The 26,073-nt window shown below is 44.0% G+C and overlaps 1 protein-coding gene across 2 annotated transcripts in view; it reads right to left on the bottom strand.

Moving 5' to 3' along the window:
- LOC134337921 (potassium channel subfamily K member 3-like) overlaps positions 1 to 8,521 on the bottom strand; it is a 125,964-nt gene extending 117,443 nt beyond the window's left edge. For both annotated transcript variants that reach the window (XM_063033314.1, XM_063033304.1), the window contains exon 1: positions 8,118 to 8,521. In XM_063033314.1, coding sequence (XP_062889384.1) covers positions 8,118 to 8,400 — 283 coding nt within the window. In that variant the 5' untranslated portion in view covers positions 8,401 to 8,521. The remainder of the gene's footprint in view (positions 1 to 8,117) is intronic.
- Between the last annotated feature and the right edge of the window lie 17,552 nt (positions 8,522 to 26,073).

The raw sequence follows: 26,073 nt of genomic DNA on the forward strand, positions 1-26,073 counted from the left end.
TCCACTGTCAAAGATTTGCAGCATCCAGGCTATGCTCTCATTTCACTGCTGCCATTAAGAAGGCAGTACAAGAACCTCAGGACTCACACCACCAGGCTCGGGAACAGTTAATACCCTTCAATCATCAGGCTCCTGAATCAACATGGATAACTTCAGTCAGCTCAACTCGGAAATGATTCCATAACCTATGGATTCACTTTTAGAACACTGCAACTCATGTTCTCAGTATTACTTATTTATTTGTTTATTTATTCATTTATTTACTCTGCTTGTCTTCTTTTGCACATTGGTTGATTGTGCCTACTTTTTCATTGATTCTATTGTATTTCTTGTACTATTGTGAATGCCTGCAAGAAAATGAATCTCGGGGTTGTGTATGACGACAAATACATACTTTGATAATAAATTTACTTTAGACTTTGGTATTCTATTTGCACCCGACATTAATGAAGTTATCAAGACCATTCACAATAAGGACAAAGGAAGTTTTACTGTCTTTGTTAAAAGCTCACAGGATTTAACGTAGGCACACAATAATAGTTCTGCTCAACAGTTTGTGGAAGGCACTCTGACCACTCCAGCTGATTTACACCTTTGTCCCTTCTATCAGCAACCTCCTCTGAACCAGCAGCTCACAATGAACTCTACCTCCAATTTGTAGAAGGTAAATTTCATATGCAGAATTCCATTTACGATATACTGAATCCTAAGCTCACAAGCTACATCTGATGGGAAGTCAGTGGATTTCCCAATTCAAGATTCAAGAGTCAAGACTGTTTATTGTCATTCTTAAATACACTGGTGTAAAGGGGAATGAAATGACTGTTATTCTGGATCTGACGCAACATAAGAAAGCACACTAAGCATGCAGAAAACAATTTTTTAAATCATAATAAATATAAATATGTAAGATTATCTTGAATTCATGGACTGATTGTGTGTCCATAAGATGATGCAAGTTATAGGAGTATCTGTACATCAGGTGACTGACAGGAAATGAGAAATTAGTGGTGGTGGGGTGGGTTAGTGGGTGGAGGTGTTGGTCAGCCTTACTGCTTGGGGAAAGTAAGTGTTTTTGAGTCTGGTGGTCCTGGTGTAGATGCTGCATAGCCTCCTCCCTGATGGGAGTGGGGCAAGCAGTCCATGAGCAGGGTGGGTGGGATCCTTCACAATATTGCTGGCCTTCTTGAACTATATGTTTTCCTACTGTGCTTTTTCATAATCTGTACAGCTGCTTTGATATCTCTGAGCTTAATTGGTTTGGTAAGCAAATGATTTTCCCCTTCAGCTTAATTTGGACATTAGATTTAATAGTTACATGGATGGGCGAAGAGGACTTGTCCTGTTCTCAAAGGCACCATCAGGTGGGGGTGCAGGACTGTGAAGACACACACTCAAAGATTTAGGAACAGCATGTTCCTCTCTGCCGTCACATTTCAGATACAGACATTGCACAAACCCATGAAGTGAACAAATTCCACGTCACATGCTGGTGATAATAAACCTGATTCGGATTCTGATTCTCTCACTACTTTTGTTCTCTTGCACTACATATTTAATTTCATACATACAATACTGTGCAAAATCCGTAGGCACATATATATGTGGCTATATGTGCCTACATATAGGCTGTCTACAAGAAGGGTCAGAGCCGTCTCTATTTCCTGAGGAGACTGAGGTCCTTTAACATCTGTCGGACGACGCTGAGGATGTTCTACGAGTCTGTGGTGGCCAGTGCTATCATGTTTGCTGTTGTGTGCTGGGGCAGCAGGCTGAGGGTAGCAGACACCAACAGAATCAACAAACTCATTCGTAAGGCCAGTGATGTTGTGGGGATGGAACTGGACTCTCTGACGGTGGTGTTTGAAAAGAGGATGCTGTCCAAGTTGCATGCCATCTTGGTCAATGTCTCCCATCCACTACATAATGTACTGGGTGGGCACAGGAGTACATTCAGCCAGAGACCCATTCCACCGAGATGCAACACAGAGTGTCATAGGAAGTCATTCCTGCCTGTGGCCATCAAACTTTACAACTCCTCCCTTGGAGGGTCAGACACCCTGAGCCAATAGGCTGGTCCTGGACTTACTTCCTGGCATAATTTACATATTACTATTTAACTATTTATGATTTTATTACTATTTAATTATTTATGGTGCAACTGTAACGAAAATCAATTTCTCCCGGGGATCAATAAAGTATGACTATGACTATGACTATATAGCTAGGGTGCTTAAGACTTTTGTACAGTACTGTGGAGCACTAGACACTAGAATACTATAGCACAGTACAGGCCCTTTGGCCCTCGATGTTGTGCCGACCCATATATTCCATAAAAAAAGTACTAAACCCACATTACCCTGTAACCCTCTGTTTTTTCTTTCATCCATGTGCCTGTCCAAGAGGTTCTTAACTACCCCTAATGTTTTAGCCTCCACCACCATCCCTGGCAAGTCATTCCAGGCACCCACAACCCTCTGTGTAAAAAACTTACCCCTGATGTCTCCCCTAAACTTCCCTCCCTTAACTTTGTACATACGCCCTCTGGTGTTTGCTATTCTTGCCCTGGGAAACAGGTACTGGCTATCCACCCTATCTATGCCTCTCATAATCTTGTAGACCTCTATCAAGTCCCCTCTCATCCTTCTACGCTCCAAAGAGAAAAGTCCCAGCTCTGCTAACCTTGCCTCATAAGACTTGTTTTCCAATCCAGGCAACATCCTGGTACATCTCCTCTGCACCCTCTCCATAGCTTCCACATCCTTCCTATAATGAGGTGAATAGAACTGAACACAATACTCTAAGTCTCACCAGAGGTTTGTAGGGTTGCAACATGACCTCTCTACTCTTGAACTCAATCCCCCATTAATGAAGCCTAGCATCCCATAGGCCTTCTGAGCTATCCTATCAACCTGTGCAGCGACCTTAAGGGATGTATGGATTTGAACCCCAAGATCCCTCTGTTCATCCACACTCTTAAGTAACCGACCATTAACCCTGTACTCAGCCTTCTGGTTTGTCCTTCCAAACTGCATCACCTCACACTTATCCAGATTGAACTCCATCTGCCACTTTTCTGCCCAACTCTGCGTCCTGTCTATATCCTCTTGTAACTTTCAACAACCTACAGCTCCATCCGCAACTCCTCCAATTTTCGTGTCATCCGCAAACTCACTCACCCATCCTTCTGCCTCTTCATCCAGGTCATTTATAAAAATCACAACGAGCAGGGGTCCCAGGACAGATCCTTGCGGCACTCCACTAGTCACCGACCTCCAGGCAGAATACTTTCCTTCCACTACTACCCTCTGCTTTCTTCCTGTAAGCCAACTTTTTATCCAAACAGCCAAGGTTCCACTGATCCCATGCCTCATGACTTTCTGGATGAGTCTCTCGTGGGGGACCTTGTCAAATGCCTTGCTAAAATCCATGTAGACCACATCTACCACCCTACCCTCATCAATTTCTTTTGTTACCTCTTCAAAAAACTCAATTAGGCTCGTGAGGCACGACCTTCCCTTCACAAAGCCATGTTGACTATCCTTGAGTAGACTGTACTTCTCCAAATGCTCGTAGATCCTATCCTTAAGAATCCCTTCCAATAGTTTGCAGACCACCGACGTAAGACTCACTGGTCTATAGTTCCCAGGATTCTCCCTATTACCTTTTTTAAACAAGGGAACTACATTTGCCATTCTCCAATCCTCCGGCACCTCCCCTGCAGCCAAAGAGGATTCAAAGATCATAGCTACTGCTCCAGCGATCTCTTCTCTCACTTCCCACAGCAACCTGGGGTATATCATGTCTGGCCCTGGGGACTTACCAATCTTGATGTTTTCAAGAAGATCCAACACTTCTTCTTCCTTAATCTACACATTGTCCAGCACACAGGCCTGTTCTATTTCGACCTCACCCGATCAAGGTCCTTTTCACTTGTGAATACTGAAGGAAAGTATTCATTTAGGACTCCCCAACCTCCTCCACCTCCAGGCACATGTTGCCTTCTTTATCCTTTAGCAGCCCCACCTTCATTCTTGTCATCCTTCTGTTCTTCACATACGCATAGAACGCCTTGGGGTTCTCCTTAATTCTACATGCCAAGACCTTCTCATGCCCCCTTCAAGCTCTCCTAAGTCCTTTCTTAAGTTCCTTCCTGGCTACCCTATATTTCTCATGAGCCCCTCCTGCTTCCTGCTTCTTATATCTAACATATGCTTCCTTCTTCCTCTTGACGAGTTGCCTCACGTGTTTCGTCAGCCATGGTCCCCTTTTCCTACCATTTTTCCCTTGTCTCAGTGGGACAAACCTATCCTGAACCCAGCAAAAGTGGTCCCTAAACTTCCTCCACATTACTTCTGTGCTTTCACCCTTGAACATCTGTTTCCAATTTACTCTCGCTAGTTCCTGCCTCATCCCTTCATAGTTAGCCCTTCCCCAGTTAAGCACTTTCCCACTATGCTGAAGCTAAGGGAGTTGTGGTCACTCTCACCAAAATGCTCCCCCACCAAGAGGTCTGTCACCTGACCAGGTTCATTACCCAGAACTAGATCCAGTATGTCCTCCCCTCTCGTCGGCCGGTCCACATACTGTGTCAGGAATCCTTCTTGAACACACCTGACAAATTCAGCCCCATCTATCCCCCTTGCAGGCAGGAGGTGCCAGTCAATATGAGGGAAGTTATATTTCCTGCACCATTCTAAAATTTATCTGCTTATCTGCTCCTCGGTGTCCCGAGGGCTATTTGGGGGCCTATAGACTACTCCCAGCACAGTGATTAATCCCTTCCTATTTCTGACTTCCACCCACACCGACTCAGTGGACACTCCCTCTGCAGCGTCCTCCCTTTCTATAGCCGTGATACTATCCCTGACCAGTAATGCTACTTCCCCCCCCACCTCCCATCCTAATCCTTTTAAAACACCTAAACCCCAGTACCTGCATCAACCAATCCTGCCCTTCCCCCAGCCAAGTTTCAGTAACGGCCACAACATCGTAGTTCCACGTACTGATCCATGCTCTAAATTCATCCTCTTTATTCCTAATCTAGTGTTGAAATAGACACATTTCAACCCCTCTAACTGGCTACATTTATGTTTTGTCCCCTGCCTGTCCTCCCTCACCAACTCAGAACACACAGCATCATGCTCTTGTCCTTCTACCCTCATCTCTGCACTCACATTCTGATTCCCATCCCCCTGCCAAGCTAGTTAAACCCTCCCCAACAGCTCTAGCAAACCTGCCCACCAGGATATTGGTCCCTTTCTAGTTGAGGTGCAGCCCGTCCTTTTTGTACAGGTCAGACCTTCCCCAGAACAGAAGAGCAGAGAACGAGTTTGTAAATCTGGCAAGAGTGCAAGGATGTTGGAAATGGCAAGGGTGGAGTGCTATTGAAAGGGGATGTGGTGCAGCTGGTGGCAGAGGAATGCCAGGGGTCGGGGAGGTGGGTGCCATGGTGTGTGTGTGTGTGTGTGTGTATGTATATATATATATACATATTTCTATACACATACATACACACACACTCACACACATTTCTTATTGTAATTTATAGTTTTTTTATGTATTACACAGTACTGCTGCTGAAAAACAACAAAGTTCATGACATATGCCAGTGATATTAAATCTGATTCTGATTCTGAAATGCACAGATTTATCACTCCAGTCACCTCTCATTCACATCATCCGCTGAATGATACGAAGTGCACTGAAATAAAACCATTGAAATAAGTTACAAATGTTCTAGAATAAAGCTGTTAAAAATAGCTTCACTGAACACTTGCATTAGATAGAAACTGTGTAAACAAAATAGTCAGTTTTTTCACAAGGCGGGCAGCTTTCCAATATCGCATTCAGGCAATTGCATTAAGAAGTTGCTAAAGTGGATAATGATTATGAAATTACTATACACTAACTAAATACAAATATATTGATTTTAGCACCCCAAATCAATGGAATAAAATCTCACATTATAGCCCTGTAATCCCGCTAACCCAGGAATGTGCTCCAGTACCTCAGGATGGGATCCAATACAATAGATGTCAAACTGGGATAAAGAAGATTAGGAAAAAGACACAAGGCCACAGTCTCAGAATAGGACATCCTTTTAGAAAAGAGATGAGGAGGAATTTCTTTGGCCAGAGGATGGTGAATTTGTAGAATTCATTGCCACAGGTGACTGTTCAAGACAAGTTATTGGGTATATTTAAAGCAGAGATTGACAGTTTCTTGTTTAATCAGGGCATGAAAGGTTATGGGGAGAAGGCATAATTATATAATTCAGCTCCTATTTTTTATGGCAGGGGTTCCTACCATTTTTTATGCCATGGGGCCCTACCATTAACCCCAGTTTGGGAACTGCTGTCTTATGGTCTAATTTTGTTTAAAATGCTTATCAAGGTAAGGTTTTTAGAGGTGACAATGGAAAGATTTAAGGGTCAATGAAATTTCCATGATAAAGCAGGGTGAACACCATGGCACCTAAAACAAGTTGAATCAAGTGTTCAGTAGGTCAATTCAGACCAACTGGTGTACTAATGTTTCCCAAGTTTCTTCCAATTATTTAACACTATCAGTATATCCTTTTAATTCTCCTTCCTTAGCAAGCTTCTGAAAAATGTTATGTGGATCAATTGTTCCTTGTAACAAGATCCTTTTTCAAAACTTCCTCTGGAAGAAGAAGCCTTTCCTGAAATCCTTGTTAGATTTATCCCATATTTATGGGTTTCCTTACAAATGTAAACATCTTCTCTACCTACACTCAGTAGCCACTGAGTGCATTTTTATTAGGTACACCTGTACATCTGCCGGTTAATGCAAATATCTAATCAGCCAATCAGGTGGCAGCAACTCAATGCATAAAAACATGCAGACATGGTCAAGAGGTTCAGCTGTTGTTCAGACCAAATATTACAATGGGGAAGGAATATAATCTAAGTGACTTTGACGGTGGAACATTTGCTGGTGCTAAAGGGGTGATCTGAGTATCTTAGAAACTGTTAATCTCCTAGGATACTCGTGCACAACAATCTCTAGAGTGAGGATTCCCAACCTTTTTTATGCCATGGACTGATACCATTGAGCAAGGACCCCATGGACACCAGGTTGAGAGCCTCTGCTCTAGAGAATGGTGTGAAAAACCAAAAAAAAAAAATCCAGTAAGCGGTAGTTCTGTTGGCCAAAATGGCTTGTTAGTGAGAGGGGTCAGAGGAGAATGGCCAGACTGGTTCAAGCAGACAGGAAGGTGACAGTAACTCAAATAACCATGTGTTATAACAGTGGTGTGCAGAAGAGCATTTCCGATCGCACGACTCATCGAACCTTGAAATGGATGGGGCTACGACCACTGAAGACCATAAACATAAACTCAGTAGCCACTTTATTAGGTACAGGAGATACATAATAGTGGCCATTGAGTGAATGTTCCATAACATATCCTCTAGTATTTTGAAAGCATCACCTAGGTCACACTTCAATTTTGTCTTTATAGGAAAAATACACTGTTTGGCATTTACTGCCTGTTCTGAGATCAGCATTTTTCTGGCAAGCTCTCCATTATATCCTGTTACTTGACATGGAACTCAGAAAAGTGTATAAAACATCGGCCCCAAACGGCGACTGTACCTCTTCCTGGAGATGCTGCCTGGCCTGCTGCGTTCACCAGCAACTTTTATGTGTGTTGCATAAAACGTTGCTAATGTGTTCAATGTGAAAACGTTCAGCACCTTGCATGACCCCGTGTTCCCCTTACATTCGCTGTTCTGACACCACATAAAGAGAGGTTGTGACTTACTATAGAATTTTACACCACGTCTTCCTCAAGAGGTCAGACAGAACTAATTACTCCAGGCTGTCGCATTCTTCTCCTATCCTTAAAAATACAAGTCATCTATTTCCCGAGACACGGTTAAATTAGTGCAAGAAACTATTTAACACGTCTTAGATCTTAAACTTCCACTGCGTCGCTACAAACTACTGAATAATGTAATGGATATTTAAAATTGCTACAAACATTAACTTTTCAGTAAAACGGCGCCAAGACCGCAACTCTTTTTCTTGACGAAACACTAGACAGAAAGTGCAGGCCCGTCAATACAAGACAGAAAGAACAAAGCACCCACCGATGGTTGTGATCACAGTGATGGCGAAATAGAAGGAGCCAGCAAATTTCCACTGGACCCCCGCCTGATGAGGCTTGAGTTTCAAGACAACAAGCTCGAGCTCCTCGTATTTCTTTTCGCTCAGGTTGTATTTGGTCATGAGGTCGCGCTTCCTCTCTTCCAGGTTATTCTTCTCCGAGGTCTCCTGCTTGGACTCCAGGGCATCGAAGACGGCGGCTCCGACCAGCAGGTAAGTGAAGGTGCAGACAATGAGGGCGAGGGTCCGCACGTTCTGGCGCTTCATGGCGCCGCTCCGGGAGCCGCTGGACTCATGGTGCACAGCAGAAGACGGGAGGGCGCGGCGGAGCAGCAACGCACACCCTCAGCGCGGGGAGCTGTCTTTCAGCACCACCGAGCCCCGTCGCCACGCCCAATCGCTCCCGCTGCCGCTTCCAAGTCTTCTAGCCATATTAGGGGAAGTGGGGGGTGGTACACAGCCGACGCACGCCGGCATAAATACACAAAAGGCGCAGTCCCGAAGCTGCATTGTGCTCCTCAGTACGTACGTTATCGAAGAGAAGTGATATGTTACTTTTTGGAGATGTAAAGGAATAAATTGCTCTACATATAAGCAACCCAACCCCTCCCCCACTTCCAAGTCCCCCGTGAAACCAGTCGCCTTTAAATATGGATAAGCGTACAATGCCACATGGGTTTACACCTCTGAGAGGAAATATTTGTGTTCGCTCACTGGGTGAGACGTAAACTAGGCTTTATTCAAAATCCATGATCCGGGGAGTGTAAGTCATTTGTCATTAAGCACGGTGAAGGGTAATCTCTCATCGAATGTAATTTTTTTTTTTAAAAAGTCATCAATGCGCTTGTTTTCACTCACTCTTCCTCGCACATCTGAACCGGAGGTCTGGAATGGTATGCGGCACGCTTCCAGATCCCCTTTAGCGACACTCCGTCAGTTCCCATCACAAGAGCATCTCGGCGCCGGGTGTGTGTCAATATTCCTCAGAGCTGAGCGTTCTCAATCTTTACTCAACTACGGCAAATTCCTGAATAAAAAGTGCACCATGGATTTTCATTTTTATGTCAGACGCCTCCCCCCCGCCCCCACCACCTTCGCAACGGGATGATATAAATATTGCTGTATATGGCCGGGACGAGTTTTTGCGCTGGGGGAATTGTTTATTCGCTTCGATATGAACTGACAGATTATCACCTATTGGCGAGTATTTCGTTGTCAACTAATACAATTGTAAATTCACGCAAATGTGCAAAGCTTTAATTGGCATTTTACAGCCATACAGAAAGCTCTCTGTAGAGGAGGGGCAGGAACATAGATCACAAGTCCGTAAAACACAGGAGCAGAATAGGCCATTTGATCCATCACTTCTGTTCCGCCATTACATCATGGCTGACTTATTACCTCTAACAAACCCATTCTCCTACCTCCTCGTAACCTTTGACGCCCTCACTAATCAAAACCCTATCAACCTCCCCTCTAAATACACCCAATGACCTGGCTCCACAGCCGTCTGTGGCAATGAATCACTACCCTCTGGTCAATCTTTGTTCTAACGGGGTGGCCTTCTGTGCCGTTTAGTCCACTATTGGAACACCCATATTCGATAGGTTTCAATGAGATCTTCCTCGATTCTTCGGAACTCCAGCGACTACAGTCCCAGCGCCATCAAACGCTCCATCCCTTTCATCCTCGAGATATTTTCAAAGCAGAACAGGGCATTCTGCTCACTACTAGTCGGTAAAGAGCTAGCCAGTTTAATCACCGTTTTCAGCTGCAGGCACAACTCTTTAAATACACATCCATGTACTTCTAACCTCTGGTTTCACCTTCTGCGCCCCTTCCAGGCACCAAGTCCCAGACACCTACCTACCAGTTAAAATGATTACGCTAATATTCAACAGGCTTCAATGAACGTTGCATTTTGCAACAAGCAGAGGGTTTGATACCGTGCAGCTAGCTTTATCGCTGTTGCGTTTTTCTTTCCTCTTGGGTTGCCACAGTAGTTTAGCAGTTAGCGCAACGCTATTACAACTCTGGGCATCGGAGTTCCGAGTTCAGTTCTGGCATACTCTGCAAGAGTTTGTACGTTCCACGCCCTGACCGCATGGGTTTCCTCCGGTGGCTCTGGTTTCCTCCCACAGTCCAACGAGGTACCGGTTAGTAGGTTAATAGGTCATTGTAAATTGTCCTGCGATTAGGCTGGGGTTAAATAGGTGGGTTGCTGGGCTTGTTTTGAGCTGCACCTCTATGTAAATTAAAATAAACAAGTCAACTTTGTGTATCTTCTTTCATCTGAAGGAGGAGCAAATTTCAGATTTATTTCTTTGCTTAATGTTCCTGCGGCTACCTCTTGCTATCTAGAGCTAAAAGATGGGAGAAGGCAGTTTAAGTGGTTTGGCACAGACTAGATGAGCTGAAGGGCCTGTTTTTTCATGCTGTACCTTTCTAAGACCATGTCAAATCCCACCCCCCCCCACCCTTTCATTTGCACAAGAGGTTCTGCCAATGGTGGGAATCTTGAGCAACACACACACAAAATGCTGGAGAACGTCAACTCTTCATTCCCCTCCACAGTTGCCGGCTGACCTGCAGAGTTTCTCCAGCATTCTGTGTGTATGTTCCTCTCTTTTAAATTATTCCACTTGAATGTTTCCTACTGTAGGAGACTCCAGGAACAGAGGGCACAGCCCCAGAACACAAGGGCATCTCTTTAGAACAGAGACCAGGAGAATTTTTTTAGCTGAGGATGGTGAATCTATGGAATTCGTTGCCACAGAAGCTGTGGAGGCCAAGTCATTTGGGTGTATATAAAGCTGAGGTTGATAGACTCTTGATTAGTCAGGGTGTCAAAGGTTATGGGCACAAGGCAGGAGCATGTCTTATGGTCCAATGCACTTGGCATTGCCTCATTTAAAACATGCAAAACAAATAGAGAATCCCTCCCCCCACACCTTATTCTGGCATCTTCCCCTTTACTTTCCAGTTCTGATGAAAGGTCTCAGCCTGAAACACTGGATCTTTATTCATTTCCATAGGTGCTGTCTGACATGCTGAGTTCCTATCAGAAACAAGAGAAAATCTGCAGATGCTGGAAATCCAAGAAACACACACACAAAATGCTGGAAGAACTCAGCAGGCCAGGCAACATCAATGGAAAAAAAGTACAATCGACTTTTCGAGCCAAGACCCTTCATCCTGATGTCCTGACATGAATGGTCTCCGCCTGAAACCACGACTGTACTTTTTTCCATAGGTGCTGCCTGGACTGCTGAGTTCCTCCAGCATTTTGTGTCTGTTACTCTAATTCTGATTCCTTGTTATTCGATTGCAAACGTGCTTCTTTATGATTTTAGCAACTTACAATCACAGCCCCAGAGTCTTCCCTCCCCTGACACCCCACCCAGAGCCTTCTGTAATGAGCTCTTCGACCTGTGCAGGGAGCCAGAGAGCTTTGGGCTCTGAGGTTTTTAGAGCAACTGAATTAGTTAATTGTTGTTTAACAAGAATCATTAATTTTTTACAGTTCCTTTTTTATTAGATTATGAGGACACTCAGTCCTCGTTTATTGTCATTTAGAAATGCATGCATTAAAAAATGATACAACGTTCCTCCAGAATGATATCACAAGAAAACACAGGGCAAACCAAGACTGAAACTGACAAAGCCACATAATTATAACATATAGTTACAACAGTGCAAAGCAATACCGTAATTTGATAAAGAGCAGACCATGGGCACGGTAAAAAAAAAAGTCTCGAAGTCCCAATAGACTCATCATCTCACGCAGGCAGCAGAAGGGAGGAACTCTCCCTGCTATTGAACCTCCAAGCACCGCCAACTTGCCGATGCAGCACCATTGGAAGCACCCGACTGCAGCGGACTCTGAACAGTTCCTTGCGTGTTTCTCCAGCGACTCTTTGTAATGCAGTCTCCTGAAGCTTTCTGTTTAAACTTGATAGACTCACGGATTCTGTGTTACTTGCATTATTTCAGCAGACACCCAATTAGCATTAATCATGGGGTCCTAGTTTGGAGAATGTTACATCTCGTGGTGTTACACAGCCCAGTCACCGATGTTCTGTTAGAATTCCCATGAATAAACTCTGATCATCATCTCTAAATTGGATTCCACCCTTCCTCTGCATTTGTGTTCTGACATTCCCAGTGCATGTTGTGACAGATTCACATTGTGGAAGCTATTAAAATGATGATCTCAAGCCCAGCTGCTAAAGGAGGAGGCTTGATGCATGAGGCTCGCAATCCCATCCTGTAAAAGCCCAGAGCTACAGAAATGCTAACAGAGTCTCCAAAGGCCTCATCCCCAGGAGAGCAAAGATCTTTGATGGGACAGCGTGAAAGTCTGGCCCAGGTCAGAGGACCCTATCATGAAGCTGTTGGTGGTCTAAGCCCCAGTATGCATGGTGGGCTTAAGTAAGTAAGTAAAGAAGCATATTAAGCTGATGTACAATTGAGGCAGACTTTACCAATCAAGCTTTTGTTTTTCTTATGTATGTGTGTTACCTCTCAAAGTCCAATCCTATGTTCCCATCATGAAAGGTGGAAAAGGGTGAGGCCACCCAACAGGGCTGTGGTGAAGCTGTATGGTGGATGCAATGGATTACACAAAAACACTGGTGAACCCCAACAGGAAGGTCATCGATGGCCTATCCCCACTGGGAGCCAAGGGCCCAGGAAGAAGAAGCTGTGTGTGTGTTGCCCAGGAGAGAGGTGTCAGAGTCATTGCCCAGAGGTGGAGTGCTGCGGTGTCTCTGCTGGCATCAGTGCTGTCTTCCAAAGTTCACTCGGTAGAAGGCAAGCTTTTGTGTATAGGCTGGCTCATGCTGACAATATTTTAGACTCAGGGACTTGGACTATATGATTTGTGAATGTGACTGTATGTTTACCACTATCTATACTATACTATACATGTACATACATAGAATATATATGCGTTATACATGCCTTGTGGTGTGTATGGCTGTTGGTACTGAGTTTTCCACCTTGGCACTGGAGGAACTCTGTTTCATTTGGCTGCATTCATGGGTGTTCACATATGGTTGAATAACAATTAAACTTGAACTTGTTGTCCATCCTTGTTTGCAATAGTGAGTCACCTTCAGTATTTTTGGAAGAGAGCTCCAAAACATAGAGACACAAAAGACAGCCGATGTCAGAATCTGGAGTAATGAAGAACCTGCTAGAAGACCTCAATGGACTGAACAGCCTCTGGATGATGGGGGTTGGTGTCGTGGAGAGGGGAGGGAAGGAATTGTCAACATCTCAGTCGAAAACCTGCATCAGGACTATTGCAGAGACATGATGCAGAGAATTGCCTCAAAATGTCAACAATAGCTGAATGTAAACTATTCTAATGGAACGGTGACAAATTTTCAAGTCAAACTGGTGTGTGACTAAGAAGGAAAGCTACAGGGGGCTGCTTGTCTGATGTCCTTGCCCTTTTTAGTGATAGGTATTGCAGTTCTGGGAGCTGTTGAAATTGATGAGGTGGATAATTGCAGTGCATTTATAGGTAGTACAGGCAGTTGCCATAATGCATCAGAGGTGGAGACGATGAACAGTTGCGAAGAATTGGATATTAAACATACAAGATTCAAATTTACTTATCACCGGTACATTGAAACAAACAATGAAATGCTTCATTTGTGTTAACAATCAACACACCCGTAGATGTGCTGTGGGCAGCCCACAAGTGTTGCCACACATTCCAGCCCCAACTCAGCATGCCCATGATGCTCAGCAGAACACAGCCAACACTCAGATATACAGTCTCCTAGATAAACACATCTGCACCAGGTGCACCGAACTGCAGCACCTAAGAGAATATATTAGGGAACTGGAGCTGCAGCTCGATGACCTTCAACTCATTGGGGAGAATGAGGAGGAGATATACTTGTTGATGAGGGGGTGGCCACAGGAGTACCCTGCACTGGCTCCTTAACCCCGTTCCCCTTCCTGCCTCTCACCCATTTCCTGTGTCCTGCACCTTGGGTGTAACTACCTCCCTATGTGTCCTCCTGAATGATCTGGAGTTCATCCAGTTCCACCTCCGACTCCTTAATGCGGTTCATTAGAAGCTGCAGCTGGATGCACTTCTCGCAGTTGTGGTCATCATGGACACTGGAGGTCTCCGTGCCTTCCCTCATCCTGCAAGAGCAGCATTTCACTATCCTGCCTGTCATCCCTACCGTCCTAGCTCAGCAGGTAAGAAGAAAAGAAGAAAAAAACTTGAGCTTCTCTTTCTTTTGCTTTCTCTGAGTGAAGCCTCTCTTTGCAAAAGCTCTGAAGAGCAGAAGCCTTAAGAACACCACCCTGAATATGTCCACTGAGACACTGGCCACTGTGACAATTGCCGCTGCTCTTGTCCCTGCCCTCCTTTAATATACTCTTACTAATCAATCCCAAATGCCGGTTAGTCACTGGTCAAAACTCTATTATGCTGCTGCGACACACTCCTGCCTTTTATCCTTGGGCAGTGGACCCGATTGAAGTCTGTGCTGTCCAAACTTTCAATGTCTGGACTGGCTGCTGGTCAGAGCTCTATAATATCCCATCTCCTGGACTTGCTAATACGACTTACGAAGGCCAATGTGCCAGACGTTTTCTTTACTACCCTATCTACCTGCGACATCACTTTCAATGAATTATGGATCTGTATTCCCAGATCCCTTTGTTCTACCACACTCCTCAGTGCCCTACCGTTCACTGCGTAAGACCTACCCTGGTTGATCCTACAGAAGTGCAAAACCTCGCGCTTGTCTGCGTTAAATTTCATCTGACATCTTTCCAGCTAATGCACATCCCTCTGCAAGCCATAATAGCCTTCCTCACCGTCCACTACACACCCAATTTTGGTGTCATCCATAGATTTGCTGATCCAGTTAACCACTTTACCATCTTGATTATTGCTATTAATGACAAGCATCAAAGGACCAAGCACTGATCCCTGTAGCACTCCACTAGTCACAGATCTCCAGTCAAAGAGGCAACCATCTACTTCCACTCTCTGGTTTCTTTCACAAAACCAATATCAAATCCAATTTACTACCTCATCCTGAATGCTAAGTGACTAAACCTTCTTGACCAGACCTTATCAAATGCCTTACTAAAGTCAACGTAGACAACATCCACTGCCTTGCTTTCATCCACTTTCCTGGTAACTTCCTCAAAGATTTCTTAGACATGGCCTACCATGCATGAAGCCATGCTGGCTATCCAACTCTTTACAAGTACTTAGATATCCTTTGAATACTTTCCAATAACTTTTGCACAACTGATGTCAGACTCACCAGCCTATCATTTCCTGGTTTATGTTTAGAGCCTTTTTTAAATAGCAGAACAACATTTGCTATCGTCCAATTCTTTGCTACCTTTCCTGTTGCTAAGGGTGATTTAAATATCTCTGCTAGGGCCCCGGAAATTTCTGCATCTGCCTCCCGCAGGGTCCGAGAGAACAACTTGTCAGGCCCTGGAGATTTACCCACCCTGATTTGCCTCAGGGTAGCAAACTTCTCCTCACCTGTCATCTGTATAGGGTCCATGAAGTTGATGCCACTTTGCCTACAGACTCAATATCCATGAAGGGTCTCAGCAAAAAACATCAATTGTTCATTCTTTTCCAAAGGTGCTGCCTGGCCTGTTGAGTTCCTCCAACACCTTGTGTGTGTGTGTGTGTGTGTGTGTGTGTTGCTTCGAGAGGTAGTAATGGGGGACAAGACAATGACGGACAAACTGAATAAGTATATTGCATCAGTCTTCACCGTGGAAGACATAGCAGCTTGCTGGAAGGTTGAGAGTATCGGGGGCCAGGAGTGTGTGAGGTTGACATTACGAGGGAGAAAGCTCTTGGGAAACTGAAAGGTCTGAAGGTAGAAAAGTCACCAGGACCAGATGGCCTACACCCCGGGGTTCTGAAAGAAGTGGCTGAAGAGATTGTGGAGGCATTACTAATATCTTTCAAAAATCAGTTGATTCTGGGATGGTTCCAGAGGTATGGAAAATTGCTAATGTCACTCCGCTCTTCAAGAAGGGAGAGAGGCAAAAGAAAGGAAGTTATAGGTGGCTAAGTCTGACCTCAGTGGTTGGGAAGATATTGGAATCGATTGTTAAGGATGTGGTTTTGGAGTACTTGGCTACCCTCACCTGGTTTAGCCCGCCTGTCGAAGCAGTGTACCAGCTACTTGGAGCTGAGTGGCCGGTGGGGACCAAAGGTGAGTGAGCTGCCCCAGAATGAACACAACGAGCCCCTTCACCAGAGATGCTACCCCTCCCTGGACACTCCATGCATCCCTCCAAACTGTACGATTGAGCAAAATGGACAAATAAATGAGATAAAAATCAAGCAGTGTTCTTTTGACCTTGCACCTTATTCCATGAAATCTCACCGTATACCACACAGGTCTCATGGCAGAGGCCCATGTCATCACCTGTTTAAAGAACAAGTAAAAGTGGCCACATGCAGCATCCATCATCAGAGACCCAACCACCCAGGACATGCTCCCTTCTCACTGCTGCCTTCAGGGAGGAGATACAGGAGCCTCAGGACTCTCACCACCAGGCTCAGGGACAGTTATTACCCATCAACCATCAGGCTCTTGAACCACAGAGGATAATTTCACTGGACTTCACTAACCTCAACACTGAACTGTTCCAACAACCTATGGACTCACTTTCAAGGACTTTTCATCTCATGTTCTCAATATTGATTGTTTATTAATTTATTCTTACTATATTGTTTTTTTTCTTTTGTATTTACACAGTTTGCTTTGTCTTGCACGCGGTTGTCTACCCTGTTGAATGCAGTCTTTTATTGATTTTATTATGGTTATTGGATTTATTGGTGACTGTACAACCCGTGTATTCTGTGTTGTGCATTTTGATTATGGATCTATTTTTGTTGCTACGTGTACTTTGATAATAAATTTACTTTGAACTTTGAACTTGATTAGGGTGGAGTTGCAGAGCCGGTTAGGCACTGAGAAATAGATTGTTTGCAGGTCGAGAAAAGAAACAGCATTGCATGGATTCAGGAAGCAATGAAGGTAGATTAAGAAAGAAATGTGGAAAAGCAAACAAAGTTACCAAGTATAAGTAAATTGTACGGGAAATATTGATATGCCTAACCGTGGCAAATAGGTTGATAACTGTTTGCTTAAACAGTGTTTCTGGTCAGGAGCTTTGTCTACCCGCTAATCCCTGCTATTGTTCAGCACCCAATCCCTGTTCCTCTGAGAACAGGTGAGAATAAGGCAGATATTGAGCTGATCCAGTTCCACAGAACCTGATACTTGAATCAAGGAAAATAAATGCTTATTGAAACAGACTGCTGGCAAATGAAGCCATCTTACATAAGATTTTGCAGTTTTGAAGTCATATCGCATAGAAATTATTTTATTTTAAGGTTGTTGGGAGGGTTTTGGGGAAAGAGAGGGGAGATAGAGGTCACATTAGGGTTTACAGACAAGAGATGTGGATGAGATAAAGGTCAGACCTCCGCTTTGTGTTCCATGTTTAAAGTCCAGCAACATGGATGACTGACAAAGGACATCCGCTCTCCAGGCCTCCGCTCTGTGCTTAAAAGCCAGCAACCGGGAGTCCATGTGAGCAGGAAGCAGGAGAGCTGGTCAGTGAGCTCTCTCAGAGTTCTTGTGACCATTGCGTAAACTGAATCAAATAATACTAACCAATGCACACAAACTGCTGGAGGAACTCAGCAGGTCAGGCGGGATCCATGGAAAAGAATGAACAGTTGATGTTTCAGGCTGAGATCCTTCTTCAAGACTGGAAATGAAGGGGGAAGATGCCTGAATTAAATCGTACGTAATAGTTAGCTCCAGAGTGTAAAAAAACTTATTTATTCATTTGGAACATAAATTTTCCATGAATACAAAAGGCTGTCATATCATCTTGTAGAAATAGGATAGCCTCCTTCCTCCTGATGGCTGTGGTGTAAGTATTGGTTTTCAAATGAGGAATTTCACTGAATACCACAGGTTTTAAATGATTTCATTAAACTGGGACAAAATTACGATTTTGAAATGCAGTCTCAGTGAGGGTATATATTAAAAGTAAACGGTACATACAGAAGACAATAATCTATTAAAATGCATGACAAAAAGTAAGGATTATCAGAATCACAATCAGGTTTAATATCACTGACTTACACTCTGTGGCCACGTTATTAGGTACCTCCCATACTTTCCTCCAATTATGCCCCCTCATATTGACCACTTCCACCCTGGGAAAAAGGCGCTGGCTGTCCACTTTATCAGTGCTTCTTATCATCTTATACAGTACACCTCTCTCAAGTTGCCTCTCATTCTCCTTCACTCGAATGAAAAAAGCCCGAGTTCAGTCAATCGTCCCTCATAAGTTGTGCTCTCTAATCCCAGCAGCGTCCTGGCAATTTGTTTTATTTATTGAGATATAGTGCAGAACAGGACCTTCCAGCCCTTTGAGCTATGCAGCGTAGTAATCCCCACGTTTAATCCTAGACTAATCACGGGACAATCTACAATGACCAATTAACCTACAAGCCGGTACGTCTTTGGAATATGGGAGGAAACCCACGAGCTCACATGGAGAATCTATAAACTCATTACAGGCAGTGGCGGGAATTGAACTCACATCACTGGTATTGTGAAGCGTTGTGCTAACCACTACGCTAATGTGCCTTTTAGCCAGTGCGTGGTGAATCTGTGAAATTCATTGTGACAGATGGCCACGGAAGTCAAATCATTTGGAAAATTTAAAGTAGGCGTTAATATGTTCTTACAAGTAAGGGCATCAAAGAGAAGGCAGAAAAATGTGGTTGAGAGTGAAAATAAATTAGTCATGATGGAATGGTGGAGCAGACTAGATGGGCTGAATGGCCTGATTCTGCTCCTGTGTCTTATGGCTTACCTCCTGTCCACTCCTGCAGTGATGTTTGCATGCCATCTTCTGAAAGAGAGGTTGGTGAATATACTTCAGTGATTGTTTGCAATGCGCCTGCCTTGCTCGAAGAGCCGGGTTTATGTAATAGAACACAAACATGTGTTGCTTTGGTTTATGTAAGGTGTGATATGTGAGCAAATGTGAAGTTAGTGGTGTAAATGTGTGAATGGAGGTGCTGTCATTAGTGTATGAGATTTAGCACTTGGTTAGACAAGACATGTCTAATGTTTACTGGCATTTGGACTGGTTTCCAGGCATCATCTCCTCCTGCCAGTGCTTTATCTTAGCTTTTTGCCTCTTCATTCAACATATGGGCATCAGTGAAAGATGAGGATGTTCCACAAATTACTAATGATCAGAGAGGAACAATCTGTAATTACCAACAAGTAGCTTTATTGTCTCAATGGAAGAGCATGTGAATTTACACAACCAAGTACCTGTGTGCACACCTACTAAGTTTTCCTAATCCCCCATGAACAGAGAATAGAAAAGGTAATACCCGGAAAAGGAGCCCATGCTGGCCAGAGTTCCTTGTGGTTCCGATCTAATCTCCACGTGTCCATGGGGTACTCTAGTTATGCAATGGTGGGTCTCTGGAGAGTCGCTACTGCTTTGCAATCAAAGCATTTGCTTTTATACTGTCACGTACCCCGTGACGGGAATAAAGAACCAGCAGAGAGGGAAAACACTTTGGAGTCCAGTATTGCTATAAACTAATAATATTTATTAGTAACTATGCAATACAGTAATATAAATGTAGATAAATCAAACAGGTTAGCAATGATTATATACAAACATATATAAGTAAGTATATCAGTAAGTGTGGAAATATATGTATGAAAAACCAAGCTTCTTTAAGTCTAGGGGTAAGAAGATACAGTCTTACGATGATGAGTAAAGTTCAGTTCAGTTCAGTTCGTGGTATTGAGTTGAGTAGTGATGGAGAGAGAGAGAGGGAGAGATTTGAGTCTTCAGGTGAGCTGACGCTGTCGATCTTCTTGTTGTCCTTCGAAATCCTTTAAAAGTCACCGAGTGTGACTTTAACAAAGGGGACCGGTTTTCTGTGGTGGAGCTATCCCCCAGGTGAGGGTGGATACATGGACAACTCCCCACCAGTCAACCCTTTTCCTCTTTCCACTGCAAGAGTGACTGATCGATCCTCCAAAACCCACTTTTCCGGTGGACACAACAATGCTCATTCCGTGTCTAGAACATGTGTCTGAGGTCTATCATCTGACCTCCTATTTGATCTTCTTGTGCTGAGCATCAACTGTCATTCAAATAACTCCTCCTTCCTCTCTCTCTGAAGAAATGCAAGCAGGCAAAAGTCCTTGAGAAGTCTCAACAACCTGCTGAAAATCATAACATCAAGTGTCCATTAAATAACGACCTCTTCGGTCATCATAGCAACTTACGAGCTGCTTGGTGCCATCTCCAACTCCAACTCAGCAGAAATCCAAAAGTTACTTCCAGTGCCTTAAATTGACAGTCCAACAGTTAGTCTTCGTCTCTCTCTCTCTCTTTTCAAAACAACATGTCGGTGTTAAATAACACTCTCTCTCTCTTTTCAAAAGCACAGTTCATAGGGGTAATTCTCAATACTCTTTCCTTACCAGTTCAAATATGACATTTCAGTCTCGTTGGCTGTGGGTCATCTGGCTGTAGACCAAGGGCTACACAACTTTATCCCTTAGGTGACTTCTTTTGTTCTCTTTGACTCTGGTGCAAATCAGAAAATCAGGTCACTCAAGGTAACATGATTACTTTGCAAACCTGCCATTGTATACAATACACAGCCTAACTGAGGATGATCTCATGTTTAACAAATCAATAGCAGAAACTCCTTGTATGCATCTTCAATTGCTCTGATTAGATTATCCCAGAGCAAGAATCAGTTCTCTAACAGTTCACAATATGGAGGTTACAGAGCTGCTTCACAAAATGGCAGCCTCCACTGCTTCAAGCGTATGGCAAGAACAAAGACAATTGGTCTGTCTGCTTCCACTGTCCTTGATTCATTTCAATTCACTGACTTGTAGACTGTAGTTCTTTCTGGCCAGTAGGGTTTACTCCAGAATCAATGGAGACTTTGCTTTAAACAATGTTTCAGATTCATTTATTTATCACATCCGCCAAAAAATGCAGTAAAATGTGTCCTTCGTGTTAACGACCAATACAGGAAGTGTTGCTACACATTCTGGTGCCAACACAGATTGCCCACAACATACCAAGCAACAAAATAACAACAGCAAAACAACAGTTCCTCTCTCCTACCTACACAACCACGCACACATATACAATACTGTGCAAAAGTCTTAGGCACATAAATATAGCTAGGGTGCCTAAAACTTTTGCACAGCACTGTAGTAATTTTATGCATTGCATTGTAATACCACTGCAAAAATAAAAAAATCATGACATACGTGAGTGATGATAAACCTGATTCTGATCTGGGTCTCTGTTGTGGACTGAGAGTGGAATCATGGTTGGGAAAAAGGGAAGGGAGAGGGGAGGGAGTGGGAAGCACCAGAGGGACATTCTGTATTAATCAATAAACCAACTATTTGGAACCAAATGACCTTGCCTGGTGTCTCAGCGCTGTGTGCGTCTGCACCTGCTGCACCCCTGCCCCTGGCACTCCTGTGCCACCTGTCCCACGGCCTTCCCGTGGTGCTCCATCCTTGCCATTCCTGACATCCTTTGCTCCCTCCAGATTCACAAACTCGCTCTCTGCTCCATGTTGACAAATACAGTACTGTGCAAAAGACTTAGGCACCCCAACTCTACATATGTGCCAAAGACTTTTGCACAGTACTGTACATAGGTTTATAACCCCAGGAGAGTTCCTATTCTTTCATCCCCAGCCTCCAGCTGACTCAGACTTGGACTCAGACATGCAGACTTTGAACCTCCAACTACCCACTGGACTTGCAGAGATTCCCAGATCCAGGCTTCCATCCTATGCCTCAGTTTCCAGAGTTCCGATTTGACCCTCGGCCTCGATCCTCCAAACACAGAGCAGAGACTTTTGACTTCAGACTTCCGATTCCCCCCACTTCCCTGTCCCTAAAACCCTAACCTGACCCCTAGTAACCCCCTCCCCCATACCCCAAAAACCAAGGTTCCCCAAACTGTACACTGATTTTAGCAGCCATTGGATTGGATGATTGTTCCACTTTTAATGTTACTTAGGACATGAGTTCTATCAGGTGTGCAAGACTTCTGAAATTGCTGCCCACTTATCAAGTGCTATTGGAAAATTGTTTCGGTTATCACCTGTGAAGCACATAGCCTTTCATAAATTAGATGCACAAACATCACACAAAGAACCTTGAGCAAACGGGCATAGATCCACTACACAGCGTCTTTTTTAGTACAAACATGAGGAAATCTGCAGATGCTGCAAATCCAAAGCAAAACACACAAATCTTTTTAGCACAGTTAAAAAGATTTTATTTAATCTTTTTAGCACAGTTCTTTATCAATTGAATTTCTAAGCTATTGTCTAGTAATTAACACATTTATGTTTGTTGGAACTTGTAGTGCACAATTTACCTCCTGCATTTCTTTCATAGAGTCATAGAAAAGTACAGGAGAGAAACAGACCCATCCAGTCTGTGCCAAACCATCTAAACTGCCTACTCCAGAAACGGAGCCACAGCTCTCCATACCCTCTGCTATCCATGTACCTACCGAAACTTCGCTTAAGCATTGAGATTGAGTTTTCGTGGACCGCTTGTGCTGGCAGATTGTTCCACATTGCCATGACCCTCCAAGTGAAGAAGTTTCCCTCTCATTTCACTTTTTACCCTTAACCCATGACCTCTGGTTGTAGTCCCACCCTACCTCAGAGGGAAAAGCCTGCTTGCATCCGTAAGGGGTTTCTTCTTTTATGTTCCTGCGTATGTTAATCAAAATGGCTTCTTTGTTATGTTAAACGCTGAGAAGGTTCTCCCGCTGCAGCTTGTTTGGGTTATATTATTGACAAGAGAGCAAATGAACCAATGGGTGTCCATGTTATTCTTTCTTGGGGTGATGTTCTGTCTCGTGTGGCTGGGAAACGATGTTTTTGGCGTGTTTTTTGGAGGAGAGACCGGAAGGAAGACGGATGTGCTGGAAACGCTCTGGTCAATCACTTTGGGTGATCCCGAGCTGTGGGTCGAGGGGGTCGGAGTGGATCGCAGGGTGAAGAGAGAAGGTCCCGAGTTCCAATTGTGTGCACGAAGAAATTGAACTTTCATAAGTCTGGCGCCTTTTTTTCTTTTCCTTGTATATTGTATCTCTATTAATCTCATAGTCCTAGTAAGATTTATAAAGAGTAATCTGTGAAATGTACATTGTGTGCTGGCTGATGATTGATGTTTGAGGTTGAATTAAGTGGCATTGCACAGCAACCGCCGCAAGCAGGAGACACGGTTGGGCGGCGGACGGGGCTTTCCCTAGATAAATACGAGCCAATATAGCTGAGCGGTACACATCCAAACCCTTCATAATTTTGTATAGCTCTTTCAAATCTCCTCTCAATCTTCTACAATCTAAGGAACAAAGTTCTAACCTAGTCAATTTTTCCTTTTAAACTCAGGTCCTCCAGGCCCAGCAATATCCTTGTAAATGTTCTCTGCACTCTTTCAACACTGTTTGCATCTTTCCTGTAGGTAGGTGACCAAAACTGCACATAATTCTCCACATTAGGCTTCACCAATGTCTTATACAACTTTAACATAATATTCCATTCCTGTACTCAATGCTTTGATTTATGAAGGCCAATGTGCCAAAAGCTTTCTTTACAACCCTCTCATTATAACTGTGATTGAGTTGTATAAATATAACTCATTAGAATTAGAATCAGGTTTTAATATCACCAGCAGATGCCATGAAATGTGTTGTTTCGCATCAGCAGTACATTGCAATATATAGTAATAAAAGCTATAAATTACAATAAGTATATATATATATATAAATTAAATAGCAGAGCTAAAAAACAAAGGAGTGGTGAGGTGGAGATATGTCACTTCCAAAGGAGGTGTAAGGCACCCCCTCCCTCGAGGTCACCTTTGGGCAAGGTGTAGCACCCGCTTGGCCCCCTCCCCACCCGATCAGGGTCATGTGAAGCCATGGGAGCAGGTGTTGGGTGGTCGTCTGAGCAGCCGGTGCAGATCACAAGTCCTGGTTATATGACCACTGACGCCAGACAGACAATCTCTGAAGAGTACTGATAATGGCTGGGGTCATCTGTCTTGTAAAGACACTGCCCAGGAGAAGGCAATGACAAACCACTACTGTAGAGAAGTTTGGCAACAACAATCATGGCCATGGAAAGACCGTGATCACCCACATAATGAATGAATGAAGTGCAGAAAGAAAGGGAAAAATAGTGATCTAGTCTTCATGGGTCCATTGTCCATTCCTAAGTCTGATGCCGTGGGGAAGAAGCTGTTCATGAAACACTGAGTGTGGATCTTCAAGCTCCTATACCTCCTCCTTGATGGTAGTAATGAGAAGAGGACATGCTCTGGATGATGAGGGCCCTTAATGATAGATGCTGCTTTTTGAGGCCTCGCCTTTTGAAGATGTCACCGATGCTGGGGAGGTTAGTGTCCATTATGGAGCTGGCTGAATTTACAACTTTTGGCAGCTTTTTCCAATCCTGTGCATTGACCCCGACCCTCCCCACCGCCCCCATCCCCCGCCACCAGACTAGATGGTCATGTAACCAGTTGGAATCTGGAGAATACATACTTAATTTTATTCAAATCCAAATTGAAATTATCCATTTTTTATTAAATTGAATGCTTTATATTTTGGTCCAGTCTGATATAATGATTCAAGAAACAACTTGTTTATAAGCAGGCATTTTTATCTGTGTTATAACCAAATCATGTATTAAAATAGACAGATAAGCAATGTGCAGTTAACAGGAATAACCAAGTACGTAATGGTTGAGAGAAACAAATTGCAATGGATACTTGTGTTGATGCTTTTATTCTCCTGATCTGTAATTGAAAATCTAACAGGGGAAACTTTATTTTGTAACTCATCCATTATTTTCTTAGGGTTATAATTATTTTATTTTATTTAGAGATACAGCGCAGAATGGGCCCTTCCGACCTTTCAGACCGTAGTGCCCAGCATCCTCTGACAACCCCCCCATTTAATCCTAACCTCATCACAGGGCAATTTACAATCATCAATTAACCTACCCAGCACATCTTTGGCCATTCCAAGGAAGCCAGAAGACCTGGAGAAAATCCACGCATTCCACGGGGACTCCTTACAGAGGACACCAGGAACAACCCAGAGAAACTCCACACACTCCACAGGGACTATTACAGAGGACACCAGGAACAACCCAGAGAAACTCCACACATTCCACGTGGACTCCTTACAGAGGACACCAGGAACGACCCAGAGAGGATCCACGCATTCCATGGGGACTATTATAGAGGACACCAGGAATGACCCAGAGAGGATCCACGCATTCCATGGGGACTATTATAGAGGACACCAGGAATGACCCAGAGAAACTCCACACACTCCACAGGGACTATTACAGAGGACACCAGGAACAACCCAGAGAAACTCCACACATTCCACGTGGACTCCTTACAGAGGACATCAGGAACGACCCAGAGAGGATCCACGCATTCCATGGGGACTATTATAGAGGACACCAGGAATGACCCAGAGAAAACCCACACATTCCACGTGGACTCCTTACAGAGGACATCAGGAACGACCCAGAGAGGATCCACGCATTCCACGGGGACTATTATAGAGGACACCAGGAATGACCCAGAGAAAACCCACACATTCCACGTGGACTCCTTACAGAGGACATCAGGAACGACCCAGAGAGGATCCACGCATTCCACGGGGACTATTATAGAGGACACCAGGAATGACCCAGAGAAAACCCACACATTCCACGTGGACTCCTTACACAGGACACCAGGAACGACCCAGAGAGGATCCACGCATTCCATGGGG

Source organism: Mobula hypostoma, chromosome 2, assembly GCF_963921235.1.
Source record: "Mobula hypostoma chromosome 2, sMobHyp1.1, whole genome shotgun sequence".
NCBI classification, from domain to species: Eukaryota; Metazoa; Chordata; class Chondrichthyes; order Myliobatiformes; family Myliobatidae; genus Mobula; species Mobula hypostoma.